This window comes from Artibeus jamaicensis, unplaced genomic scaffold (genome assembly GCF_021234435.1).
Source record: "Artibeus jamaicensis isolate MK-2021 breed Jamaican fruit bat unplaced genomic scaffold, CSHL_Jam_final scaffold_1964, whole genome shotgun sequence".
NCBI lineage: Eukaryota > Metazoa > Chordata > Mammalia > Chiroptera > Phyllostomidae > Artibeus > Artibeus jamaicensis.
Genome location: NW_026522030.1, coordinates 19,644,833 through 19,659,160, shown reverse-complemented (window position 1 = coordinate 19,659,160; position 14,328 = coordinate 19,644,833). Strand labels below are relative to the sequence as shown.

At 40.2% G+C, this 14,328-nt stretch overlaps 1 protein-coding gene across 1 annotated transcript in view; it reads left to right on the top strand.

Moving 5' to 3' along the window:
* The window catches only part of FRMPD1 (FERM and PDZ domain containing 1), a 72,055-nt gene that overhangs the window by 24,112 nt on the left and 33,615 nt on the right, over positions 1-14,328 (top strand). The window contains exon 2 of the mRNA XM_037164122.2: positions 6,835-6,939. Within this exon, the coding sequence (XP_037020017.2) occupies positions 6,839-6,939 (101 nt within the window). The 5' untranslated portion in view covers positions 6,835-6,838. The remainder of the gene's footprint in view (positions 1-6,834; positions 6,940-14,328) is intronic.

Genomic DNA, 14,328 nt, shown 5'->3' with positions numbered 1-14,328 from the left:
AATTTATTTATAAAAAGCTGTGTACTGATTCTTACATGTTGCAACTTGAGTCACCTTGAAATAGTTTTTGAACTGGTTGATTTTGATGCTGTTTAGTGCTTCTGCCGTTTTTTGTTTCACCCCTTCCACATTGACTAAACATTTCCCTTTGAAGACTTTTTTCATCCTGGGAAACCTAAAAAAAGTCACTTGGGGGGAGATTGGGTGAATAGGAAGGGTGGGGCACGGAGGTCATGCCATTTTTAGTCAAAACTGCTGAACGCTCAGTGTGGTGTGGGCAGGCGCACCCCCAAATCACCCACTGTGAAGCGGGCAAATGCAATGAAAGAGTCTTCAAAGGAAGAAATTAACTGAAGCTGAACGCAGCCTCTCACAACAACGCCAGCTGGTCTGAGACAGAGGCCAGGACGCTCCCTAGCCAGGGAGGCCTGTACTACAAGGGGCCCACTCTTCAGAAGGTAGCTGTGGGATTTTGGGGGTCCCACCTTGTAGTTTCAAAAGTGTTATGAGCACTAATTTGGAAAGATGTCCACGATATATTATTCACAGGTTAGAAAATACAACATACAGACTACTGAATACAGTACAATTCTATTTTTGTGGACTATATCTATTTTTTTAAAGATTTTTATTTATTTCTTTTTAGAGAGGAAAAGGGAGAGAGAAAGAGAAGTAGAGAAACATCAGTGCATGGTTGTCTCTCACACCCCCAACCAAAGACCTGGTCCGCAACCCAGGCATGTGCCCTGACTGGGAATTGAACCAGCAGCCCTTTGGTTCACAGACTGGCACTCAATCTAGTGAGCCACACCAGCAGAGCTGTGGACTATATATTTCAATATCACATAATACATTGTAGGTATCAACAGATTCAGGGCAAAGTTAGTGTGAATTCCTACCAAACAGGGGTAATATCTAAGGGTTGGATGCTTGAAATAGGATCCTTATTTTATATAATTTTTAATCTTTTATTTATTTATTTTTAGAAAGAGGAGGAGAGAGGGAGAAAGAGTGGGAGGGAAACATTGATGTGTGGTTGCCTCTCATGTGCACCCAACTGAGGACCTGGTCTGCAACCCAGGCATGTGCCCTGACTGGGAATTGAACCTGTGACCCTTTGGTTCACAAACTGATGCTCAATCCACTGAACCACACCGGCCAGGGCTATTTTATATAATTTTTAATGTGCTAAAATTATGTGTGACATTTACTCTGTTTTCTATGTCTTCAAAAATGTATGTATATTTAAACAAATAATTAGATCCTGCTTTCCATCCAATTAGAAGATATTTGGAAAGATAATATACAGTGTTTATGAGAATGTGGATGATAATACTTCTACCTTCTACATTTTTCAAAATATAAATATTAAAGTCAATAATTAGGTACTATTTTCCATCATGTTAGCAAATTTTTAAAAATGCTAATGTTCAGTGTTTACAAAGGTCTGCCCTGGCAGGAGTGCAGGCTGGTACCTCCTTGAAAGTAATTTGAGACTTTCCAAATTCTTAAAAATGAACATAAGCTTAAATCCAGTAATTTCACTTCTAGGAATTTATCCCAAGAAAATACTTGGGAAGTAGCCATTTACCATGAATAAGGACATTCATTATAAAGCTTTTATAATAATGAAAAATTGGAAACAGCACAAATGTCCAGTGATAGATTTATTGAATAAATTATGACATAGTCAAAAAAATAATACTACATAGCAATTTAAAGTGATGATATAAAGTGTTTAAATATTAATGTGGGATAATGCTCATGAAATATGAGTCATATTTAGTGGGAGAAGTGTAATATCTCATTTTAATAAAAATATGTAGCATGTATAAGCATAGAAAGAGAATGAAAAATTAACAGTTGATAACTCTGAGAAGTAGGATTATCAATAATTTTATTTTCATTATTTTTTGTATGTTTTATGATAAGCATATATTCAATTTTTAAAATTGAAGTAATAAAAATAGTTAAATGGTTTTGGGGTTTTTAAAAGATTTTATTTATTTATCTTTAGAGGGGAAGGGAAGGAGAGAGGGAGAGAAACATCAATGTGTGTGTGGTTGCCTTTCGTGCATCCCTTGCTGGGAACTGGCCTGCAGGGAACCGGCCTGCAACCCAGGCATGTGCCCAGACTGGGAATCGAACCACAATTGTCTGGTTCACAGGCCTGCGCTCAGTCCACTGAGCTACACCAGCCAGGGTTAAATAGTTTTTTAAAATAGTACTAAGGGCTTCTAACAAGTCAGCAGTTCCTGCCTCACTCCTCCTCAGCCTCTAATTTCTTTTCTTAGAGGCAACCTCCTTCAACTCTTCTAGCTATTTCCCCTTTTTTCTCTCCATATTTCTGAGAAATATCCTTGCATTACTATTTCTTAATTTATGGATTTTAGGCATTACCTAATGACTGTGTAGCGGAGGATTTAATTCTTATACCAACACAGTAGCGACCCTTTACTGTGCCCTCCCAACGTCATTATATCACTGTTTTTGAGCAACCGTTTTTCAGTGTTTACATTATTATGGCAATTCAAATGTTGGTAATGCTGAGCTAAGTAGTGAACTATAATTTCATTTCCATTTTTTACAGCTCACTGTTTTTCTTGGACTTCACAATTTCTCATTTTTGATTTGCCTAGTTTTTCATGAATTTGTTGCTAATTCTTTCCCCATCCTCCAACAGCCTTTCAGTGACATATTCTGCCCATCAGATAATCTTCTTTTTTCCCTAAAACCTCTGTCTTTATGGACCAATATGTACAGTCTGTAATACAGGCCTCAAACACAGGTGTTACCATAGTCCGTCTCTTTACAGTCATTCTGGGTGTTCCCTTTGCCTCTGCTCTGTATTTCCTACTGACTTTCCTAGGTCCCATTTCTTCATTCATTTATTTCCTTGTTTTGCTAGAGCACATTCTCTAGTAGCATCCTGAGAAAAGATATGTGAGAGGTTGATTTTTGAGACCTGAACATTTGAAAATGTCTTTCCTACTTGATTGGCAGTTTGACTGGGTGTAGAATTCTAGATTGAAAATTATTTTCCTTCAGAAAATTGAAGATAAGGTTTCAATGTCTTCCAGCTTCCACTCTTCTCATTAAGAAGTCTAATGTAATTTTTAGTCTCATTTATTTCTATGTGATCTGGTTTATTGCTGGAAGATTTAAAGATATTCTGTTTCTAGTTTCTAAAATTTTATAGTGTTATATCTTAATGTGGGTCCTTTTTTATTCATTGTGTTGGGCAGTTCATAGATGTTCTTAATCTAGAAACTTAGGTTTTTCAGGGAAATTGTATTGAATTATTTAATAATTCCCTTATCTCTATTTCCTTTACTCTCTTCTTCAGGCTGGTTGAATGTTGAACTGATAACTATGCATTTTTGATTTTTCTATTTTCCCTGTGCTTGGCTTCTTATAACTCTTTCTATGATATTTCATTCCCCACATTTCTCAACCTTTTAATTGAATTTTTATTCCAGCAATCTTATTTTTAATATTCAAGTGTTTATTCATGTTTTGTGATTTTTTTCACAAAAGAAATCCTCTTCTTGTTTCATGGAGGTAAGATGCTATCTTTCTTTTTTAAACATTTTATTTATTTATTTTTGGAGAGAAGGGAAGGGGGGGAGAAACATCAATGCGTGGTTGCCTCTCATGCGCCCCCTACTGGGGACCTGGTCTACATTCTAGGCATGTGCCCTGACTGGGAATGGAACCAGCGGCCCTTCAGTTCACAGGCTAGCACTCAATCCACTGAGAGACACCAGCCAGGGCAGGTGTTATCTTCTTAAAGATCTGAATTATAGGTTAAATTTTTTTCTTCTGCTTCTGACATTGTCTCTGTTTCTTCTGAGCTATGTTTGTTTCCGTCTGTTTTTCATAACGCAGGCCCTTCTCAAATGTCCATTCATGTTGATTATGGATAAAGCACCGCAGTTTGACGACTACACTAGAAACAAATGATTGGAAGCTTTGCATGATGGGTGGGGCTCAACGACTAATAGATTTTAATGGTAAGGCACCTAGTTGCCAAAAGTGTCAGTATCTGAAGGTATTTTTTTTTCCTCGTGCTGTTTTCCTTATGTGTATTGGGCATTCCCAGAGGATACCTGGCACATAAGACCATTCTGCCAAGACTGGAAGTCAGAGCAGATCTACCTAATACCTAAAACCTAGAAACAAACACAGAGAGGCAGCCAAAGTAGGGAAACAAGGAAATATTCCCCAAGTGAAAGAACAGGAGAAATCTCCAGAAAAAAAAAAAAAGAGCTAAATGAAAGGGAGGCATACAATTTACCAGATACAGAGTTCAAAACATTTGTTATAAGGATGCTCAAGGAACTTAGGGTAAGAATGAATGAAATCAATGAGAACTTAAACGAAGAGATGGTAAACATAATAAAGAGCATATGAACCGTGAAAAAGAACCAGTCAGAAGTGAATGCATCATTTGAAATGAAGAATACACTAGAAGGAATAAACAGGTTGAATGAAGCAGAGGATCAAATCGGCATTTTGGAAGACAAAGTAGAAGAAAATACCCAATCCGAGCAGCAAAAAGAAAAAAAGAATTTTAAAAAATGAGGATAATTTAAGGGACCTTCGGGACAACATGAAGTGTAACAACGTCTACATAGTAGGGGCACCAGAAGAAGAGAGAGCACAAGGGATTGAGAACCTATTTGAAGAAATTATGACTGAAATTTTCCCTAACCTGGTGAAGGAAAAAGACATACAAGCACAGAGAGTCCCAAACAAGGTGGACCTAAAGAGGCCCACACCAAGATACACCATAATTAAAATGGCAAAGGTAAAAGACAAAGAGAAAATCTTAAAAGCAGCAAGACAAAGACAACTAGTTTCCCACAGGGGAGCTCCTGTAAGACTGTCAGCTAATTTTTCCACAGAAACATTTCAGGCCAGCAGGGATTGGCACAAGAGAGGTTTGTGCTGTTTATAACAGAATTGGTATCAATATTGTACTGACTGCTTCAAAATAATTTGGAAGCTTTCCTTCTTTATACTCAAGCATCTAAAATAACATTTGGGGAAAAATTAACCAAGTTGGCTAAAAGCAACATTATCCTAGATTGGATCCTGGAACAGAAAAGGAACATTAGTGGGGAAAAATTTGTAAAATCTGAATAAAGCCTATATTATAGTGAATATTACTGGATCAATGTTAATTTCTTAGTTTTGACAAAGGTACAATGATTATGTAAGATATTAACGTTAGGGGAAACTTAACGAAGGGTATGCATGGGAAACTCTCTGTACTGTCTTTGAAACCTTTTATACATCTAAAATTATTCCAAAATAATAAGTTTCTATTTACAATAAAACAGAAAATTATCAGGATGAGGTGTACATCTTATAGATTTATAAGAATTCAACCTGTCTGTGCCTGTGACTACTTGGGCGGGGGGTGGGTGGGTAGCTCTTTAACAATTTTCTCTTCTATGGTAGTTGTCTATTTAGAATTTTAAATCTCTTTCAGGGTCATCTGATATTACTCTATATTTTCCTTGAAAACCATCTGTGTCATTAAGGTTTTCAAATATCTTTCTGTATTATTAAGCAACACAATCTCTTATCATTCTTTTCTTACTTTCTCTGTATCCATGGTTATTTCCCAATATCTGATCTTATTTTGTGACTATTTATTAGGTTGTAGAATCAATTTGCTGATTTGAGACCAGTATTTTAAGAAAGTGAAATAATGTGGCATAGAAAGCTCTAAGTACAGACTGTTTTATGAAATTGGAATCCCAAGCACATGGATTGTTTTTCTTGGTGACCTGACAACATCCATCCCTCAAAGCACAAATGCCTATAAGTTTTGACTTAGCAATTCAGTATTTGGGAACTTATCCAGATACAGAATTGCAAGCATGCAGAAATGCTACATTACAGTATTGTTTAAAGTAGCAAAAGGCTGGCAGTAACCCCAATGTCTATCAGTAGAGGGCTACTACTTAAATTACAGTACACTCACACTTGGGAGTTGTCAAAAGGAATGAAGAAGGCTTCTTTGTACTGATGTGGAAAGACATGGGTATAACATATTCTGAGAAGGACAATGTGTGTGATGCACGATGTGTATTGTGTTGAAAAGAGGAAGTATAAAGTATTTATTTGTATTTACTTGTCTAGGCATAAAGAAACTCCGGAAAGATAAATCAGGAAGGAGGGCGGTGATTACCTATGGGTGTGGGCTCCGGGTGGATGAAGGCAGGTGAGGATAGAGGGGAGACTTTTCACTGTACTTTTAAATAATTGTGATAAGAACACACTTAACATGAGATCTAACCTCTTAACGAAATTTAGCATAGTGCCCAATATACTGGCTGTGAATCCTTTTCACAGTCTAGGTTTTAAATTATGCAAATGAATTACATATTTGGAAATTAGATATACAATACTGAGCCAAAGCATCAGCACTCAGAGCAGGCCCGAGTGTGCAGTTCCCACTGCTGGCAGAGCTGAGCTGCGCTGTCCAGGGCGCACACACAGCTGGGGGGGACAGAGACATGCAGGAAGGTATGTCTGTCACAGTGGGTCACAATCACAGTTCGAGAAACCTAATCTATTTTATTTCCTAAGCCAACCTGCTTGCCACAGGACTGTGGACCCCTCAGCGCAGGGGGCTGCGGAAGCTGCCCTCTCTGTGGGCGCCGAGCCCCTGTGCACGTTCATTTCAGGTGCAAGCGGAGCCCTGGCTCTTTGATTAGCATTTCTTAAAATGGGCAAATACAGGAAGCTTCACAGCGATCTGTCAGCAAAGTCTTCAAAATACCTTGGCAAGGGTCTTAAGGAAACTCTTCTTGCTTTTAGGTAAATGGAAGAGCTGGAGACCAGTTTATTCCAGACACGGAAAGCACACAGGATAGAGCAAATGGTGGCAAGATGGCTTCGGCGCTCGCGGGACAGTTCGGCCCGGTAAGGCTCCCGGGCTGGCAGAGGTGTCTGCCAGTGAAGGACTGGTGTCCTGCGGGAGGAGGCTCCGCCAGTCTTGGCAGTGCCTGGGGATCACTGTGTCCCGCTTGCTTTGTTCTTACACCACGGGGTGGGAGAAGTGGAAACCGGTCAGCAATTTTGCAGGAGCGCCTTTCTCTCTGTCCCTTCCAGCCCTCCCCTCTGCGTCCCTCAAACGTGCACCCGCATACGCAAGCACACACACACACAGAACTCACTCTCGCATTTTCAGAGACAAACACACTCATACACCAAATGCTCACACACATGCACGCGTGCATTTTGAACTCACACATGCTTTTGAACTCACACTCATAGATGCTCCCTCATTCTCTCGGTCTCTTTCTCTGTCTCACACACACCCTTGTCTTTGTACTTGACGTGAGGGTCAGACAATCTGCTGTTTACACTCTTTCCCCGACTTCGTTTCTAGCAGCTGTTCCTTCCTTGCAGTCCCCATTTCATTCTAAACAAAATAAAGTGAAATCAAATACAAATCTGATGTGACTGCTACAAGAGAACTCAAAATATGTTCTGTTTCAAAGCCTTCATTTTCCATCTCAGATTTCCCATCTGGCCCTGCCACGCAGATAAACTATCACATGTCAGGTGTTTCTGAGACAGACACACATTCTTCCGAAGAAACTGGAAACAGCTGTTCTGCTGCTGAGAATAAGCCCTGCTCGGGCTGGCCCAGTGCTCTGATCCTCACACACTGCAGTGAGATAAGGCTGCTAGAATTAGCCCCATTTCACAGATGAACAGCCAAGGCTCACTCAGAGAGTGACTTGTATAGGAGCATCGCCTCCCCCGACGCTTCCCGCTCAGAAACCTGTTGATGGGTCTTCATTTCTGAGAGGCTGAGTTTAAACATTTTGGGCTTGACATTCAAGGCTCTCTGAGATTAACCCCACCGTCCTTTATAGCTGTTTGCCTTATTACTCTGCTTCATTCATATCATACTCCAGCTAAAATGACCTACTCGTTATTCCCTTACCATAAGCACCCCCACCACCCCTTCTACCCCTTAGGGAGACCTGGGCTCCCATCTCCATGTCCAGAACCCACCTGCAGTGCGAAGTCCAGCTAAAGTGCTGTGCTTTCCATGAAGTGGTCCCTAGCCCACAGTCAGAATTCATTTCTCCCATGGGGCCACACATGATTTGTAGAATTGGCATTATGCTCCTCCTGGTGTGTTCAACTTATTTGTGTGTATTCCTTTTCTTTATTCTAAATTGTCAACTCTCTGAGGGCAGGGAAAGATCAGCCTCATCTCCAGGATATTACAAGTGGTTAAGTGGTACTTGATGAACCAATGGGAAAGCTGCTAGGTACATTGTTTCCTAAAGTGGATTCTGCAAACCCTGGGGGTATGCAGCTCCCTTAAAATGTGCCATGGTCAGATGTGTCTGGGAAGTGATGCAGCCCGCATCCCACCCAAGCCCACCCCTCTTGGTGATTCTTGGTGCATTTTAGCACATTGAAGGCTGTGAGAACTCCTGCAGAAAAGATGTGTATAACTTTAACTTGATGTTGCCTAAATATTTGATATTGGAACTCTCTAATATCTAGCTTCTTACACAGAATATAAGTAAAAGGTAATACTGACCTCTAGAAAGTTATATATTTACTGTATATATATAGAATTGTGCAACAATCACCACAATCTAATTTTAGAATTTTTCTTTTAGAATTCTCATTTTCAGTACCCCAGGAAGAACCCCTGTACCCACTAACAGTCATTCCCGGTTTGCCGTGCCCCCAGCCCCAGCTTTCTACCGTATTTTTCAGACTATAAGACGCACTGTCTTCTCCCCCTCAAATTTGGGAGGAATAATGGTCGTTAATGCTGCTGTTCAGTTCTGCTTATATTTGCCTTGGTAAAATATTATGTTATTTATGTTATTAAATATTTTACCACATTTTTTGCTTCAAAATTTTCTTTCCTATTTTCCTCCTCTGAAACCTAAGTGCATCTTATAGTCCAAAAATATGGTACTTTCTGGGTCTATAGTCTCCTGTTCTGGTTATCTCCCATTAAATGGAATCATATGATATGTGGTCTTTTGTGACTAGCTCCTTTCACTTAGCGTAATGTGTTTAAGGTTCATCCATGTATAGCATGTATCATATTTTATTCCTTTTTATTACCAAACATCCTTCCATTATGGAATATTTACTTTGTTCATGCATCAGCCAATGAACACTTGGGTCATTTCTACTTTGGGGCTATTATGAATGACACTGTTATAAACATTTGTGTAGAACTTTGTTTGAACATATGTTTTCATTTCTCTGGGGTCAATGTTTAAGGATGGAATAGCTGGGCCATAGGGTAACTCAATACATACCCTTCTGAGGAACTGCCAGGCTGTTTTCCAAAGCAGCTGTGCCACTTTACATTTCCACCAGCAGAGTCTGATGGTTCCAATGTCTCCATCTTTGTCAACACTTGGTATTATCTGTGTTTTGGATTGTATTGACCCCAGCAGGTGTAAAGTGGTGTCTCGCTGTGGTTTTTGTCTGTGTTTTCCTGATGGCTCACGATGCTGAGCATCTTTTCATGCATCTAGGGAGTTTTGTTTTCCATGTGCTTGAGGAAGAGAAGAAAAAGAAGGAAAGTTTCCTGGCATTGTCCGTGGAAGACATAATGTCTGTGTTTCTAGGGTAAATCACAAGTAGCCTTATTTAAATTGCTTCTCACTTCCAACTCTGCACCTTCGATACAGGCTGGGTTCTTGGTGTCCTCAGATTGCTTGATGATCAGGAACTGAAAAGCTGAGTTTCGGGTAGATCACTGGAGTTACCCTGGAGTAGAATAAATGGTATCACCTACCACTCTGTTGCTTAATCAAGAAATCTGGGAGTCATCCTGGATTTTTCTCTTTCCTTCACACTCTGCCTCCGCCCCACCAGCATCTCCTGTCAGTTCACCTTCAAACATATCTCTGATCCCTCCACCCCTCCATCCCCCTTCTCTGCTCCACCCAATTCTCTGCCCTGAAGCCATAGTGGAATTTTCAAGGTACAGACTGCTCCTGCCCCACACACTTGCCCCCAGCCCCACCCCACCCAAAACCATTCAGTGGCACAGTGGGCCCCTGTTTGTTTCCTTGAGTACTTACTCCTTGTTGTACTTTATAATAGTATATCCATTTGTTACTTGTTCATTGTCTCTCTCCCCCATTTGATTATATGGCCCTTCTCCAACCTTCCTGCCACATATGAGACCAATGACTGTGACTGTTCTGCTTTACAAGTATCTTCAGCCCAGGAAGAGTATGCGGTCTATAATAGATGTTCAACAGATATTTATTGATTAAGAATTTTCACAGTAAGGGACTATAGTACTTATTAAAATATATTTAAATTTTACACTCTTCTTTCTTCCAAAAGGAATTTTTGATGGTTTACAGTTTTAAAACATGTAGAAAAATTTCAATAAAGACTAGAAATGTGGAGAAGCCAAAGAACTTGTATGTGCGACCCATGGACGTGAACTAGGGGGGAGAGGGGAATGTTGGTGAGGGGATGCAGGGATCAGGGGAATAAAAGGGAGAAAAAATGGGACAACTGTAATAGCATGATCAATAAAATATATTTTAAAAAGGAATCAATTCCTACTAATCATTGAGAACTGTATTAATTTATTTCATCTGATAAACAACAGAGGGGTATGAGGATTAAATGCGGGAGGAGGGGGTGGGCAGGTCGGAGGAGAGTAATGAGGGAAAATGGGGACAACCGTCATTGAACAGCAATAAAAAAATTTAATTAAAAAAAGGACTAGAGATGCTATAAGTGGATTGTAAACCAGTTAGACATAGGGTTAGCATTAGAATGCAAACATTGGCTCCAAGTTTCCTGATAGCCAGGCAAGAAATGAGAAAAGTACATTGAAATGTTTTCTAAAGTCCAGAAAAAGAAGACATAGAAATTCATCTGGAGTCCTATAAGTTTGCATGTATCTTTTAGCAATCCTGTTGTTTTTTTCAGACTTTTAAAAGCTTAGTCCTGGCTGGTGTAGCTCAGTGGATTGAGCGTGGGCCTGCAAACCAGAGGATCGCGGTTTGATTCCCAGTCAGGGCACATGCCTGAGTTGCAGGTCAGTTCCCAGCAGGGGACACACGAGAAGCAACCATACATTGATATTTCTCTCCCTCTCTCCTTCCCTTCCCCTTTAAAGATAAATTAATAAAATCTTTAAAAAAAAAAGTTGATCATTGCAGCCAGTTGTACTTTACTTGTGAGCCATTTCCCCCCATAAATGTTAAGCCTTATCTCTGAGTCTAATCAAATCATCTAGGAGCAAATTAGTTAAAAATAACTATTTTCATTTCTAAATTTCACTAAATGAACTGGTAACTCTTATGGACCTGGAGTAATGTTGGTCTTTATAATGCATCTTAAAATAGTGCATTTTCTGGGGAGGACTGTCAGCTTCCAAAGTGGCTTTGATTGCTTAGATTATAAATCAGTTTTCAGTGGGTGGCTCTTTACAGTCATTAGTCAAATTCACATAGTGGTGCTCAGTTGGAATGAGTGTGTGTGCTTGGGTAGGTGCGTGCCTCGTGATACCAAGTTATTCAGGTGTGGTGAAGACAACTACTCTCTCATCGTGTAACTTCACATTCCACTACAGGAATAACACGACATCAGCGCTCTTCTAGAAATAGCTACCCGCCCAATGGACTCTGTGACCTGTGTTGAATTTCTGTATGAATAGTGCAACACAGACTACTTAATAGCATATTCTGATTTTTAAGCAGTTTGCTTTGAACTTAATTGCCATTTTTTAACAGCTTTGTATAACTGTATGAGTGATGAAATGAGAAAGACTTAATTTATAGTATACTTGTCTACTTAATTATACCAATTTTTTCTGTCCTACAAGTTTTGGGGTTTTTTAAAAGATTTTATTTATTTATTTTGAGGGAGAGGGGAAGGGAGGGAAAAAGAGAGGAAGAGAAATATCAGTGTGCGGTTGACTCGCACATGCCCCCAACTGGAGATCTGGCCCACAACCCAGGCATGTGCCCTGACTGGGATTTGAACTGGCAACCCTTTGGTTCACATGCCAGCACTCAATCCACTGAGCCACACCAACCAGGGCAAAAGTTTTGATTTTTATGTAGTTAAATGATACTCTCTTAGCAATTTCTTTGATTGCTTCTAAGCTTAGGTAATCCTCACCCAATAATTAAATGAGGTTAATTAATTTTCAATTTCATCGTTAAAATATTCTATATTTAATTCTTTAATATGTAGTTTATTTTAGAATAGGCTATGAGATGAAGATCTCATTGATTTATTCTAAAGCAGAAAGCGGTTTGCCTTACCACTGACTGCGAGTGATTTTTCTTCGCTGATTTACGGCCCCTGCTTCATCATCTATGAAGTCCTGTGTCTGGGAGTGGGACATCGGACCTCTCTCTGGGCTGGCTCTTCTGTTCCTTCAATCTAATTGCCTGACTCCACACGCTTGTTAAAACTGTTTACATGTTTATCTGTTCAATTAGAATTCTATTACTCCTTGTTTTCCTTTTTTTACACCTGCCTGCCTATTTTTCCATGTGAACTTTAGTATAATTTTGCTGTATCATTAAAACCATTCAGCATAAGCCCTACTGAATGTTCTCGTGCTCAGTCTGGCAATGCCAGTTTTTCTGAGCACGGTGTACAGAAACAAAGGGCTTAGTGCACCTTGATGTCTTCTTCTTGGGACTCGGTTTTATCCTTGTGGCTGAATATGATGATTTCTTGCAACTTATCTTGAATCTCACTAGTAATGAACACACAGGTCTGCACACACGTGCACACACGCAGGTGTGCATGTGCACACGCATGCCTCATAGCATCTGAGTGTCAGAGCCCTTGCTGTTGGTTTCCAGATTCGCTTGTTCATCACCACCACCATCTGTTTACTAACTGTAGGGATGGCCCTCGCTGACTTTTCTGGTGCTCCTAATGATGTAGGAAGACCATTCCCAGTACCAAATCGTTATTGCTTTTTGACTCATGGGCAACAGTGGAAAGACCAAGGAAGGCAGGCCGGGAGGCTCCTGCACAGCATGCCGAGAGCTGCCACGGTCTGACTCCCCCTTTCTGAATCTCCTTTTCGAAGTGACAGTGGGGTGCTTGCCCCTCCTCACAGCTGCAGGCCTTTGCTCTCTCACCCTGTACTCACAGTATGGACGGACGTTCAGTGGCCCCGAGAAGCCGACACAGCTGCCAGCAAAGTCCTCAATTTCTTTCTGGTCTAGGCTGCTACCTCAGTTATTCTTTCTTTGGATAAGCTTTAGATTAAAAATCCAATTCACACCAGACTTTAGTTCTTAAAATCACTTAAGCTCAACATAATATGATGTTTAAACATAGATTCAGAACAGTTTCTCCACGTCCTGCTAGAACTCAAAGGTGAATTCTTCATTGTTACAACATAGAGGTAAAACATACTTTGTCAGAAAGCAGATAAAAAGCCAGAGAATATTTAAAGCACAGCCTGGTATTTTTCCTTTTTCATGTCATTGATCAGCTCAGTGCGAAGTGATAATCCATAAAATAGAGAATTAGCCTACGTGAGACTATTTTCACAATAAATTGAACATGTTTTTTTCTGGTTCTACCTTGGGCTCCGTCCGGTTATCAGGCAGGAGTTCCATTAGTGTAGCCACAGGTCTTACTTCTGTTCCAGTATAAAACCACAGCAACAACTCCAGACTTACGACTTGAAACCATTACGAAGGCAGCAGACACAGGTTTTTGGATCACTGGCACTCAGTTTGACATTTATAAGATGCATCGAGAGAAAATCTGGCTACAGAGATCATTTCCTTCAGCGCTCTGTCAAATATTGAACATTTTTTGTGAGGAGAGGCCGTGGTTTGATCATGCTCTTTGGCAATCCCTTTTCCAAACAAAAGCTGAAATACGGCCTTCGGGGAAAATGTCAGATCCAGGGGTCGGACCAAAGCTCCCAACGCCGTCCAGGGATTAGTCAGCCCAGTGGGGCCTCCCTTGTCCGCCCTTGTTGCGGAAGGTACCCTCCCAAACTGCCAAGTCAGATGAGCCTGCCCATTTGCAAGGCGTCACAATGGATTCTGTTTAGCGCTGTGATAAGGTTTGTTTTTTTTCCTTCTGTTCTCTAAGCATTTTGCAAGCCTTACTCTACGCCTAGCTTTGAATTCAGCACATAGTTTTTGCCATACAAACTCTAGTCCAGCAGGAGAAAAAATGTGGGGCAACTGGAACTGAACGACAATTAAAAAAAAAACTATAGTCAAACAAGAGACTTCACACTGGTCCTTACAAATGTGGTGTATGATTCAAAAAAGGGATGTACAGTTTCTGTGG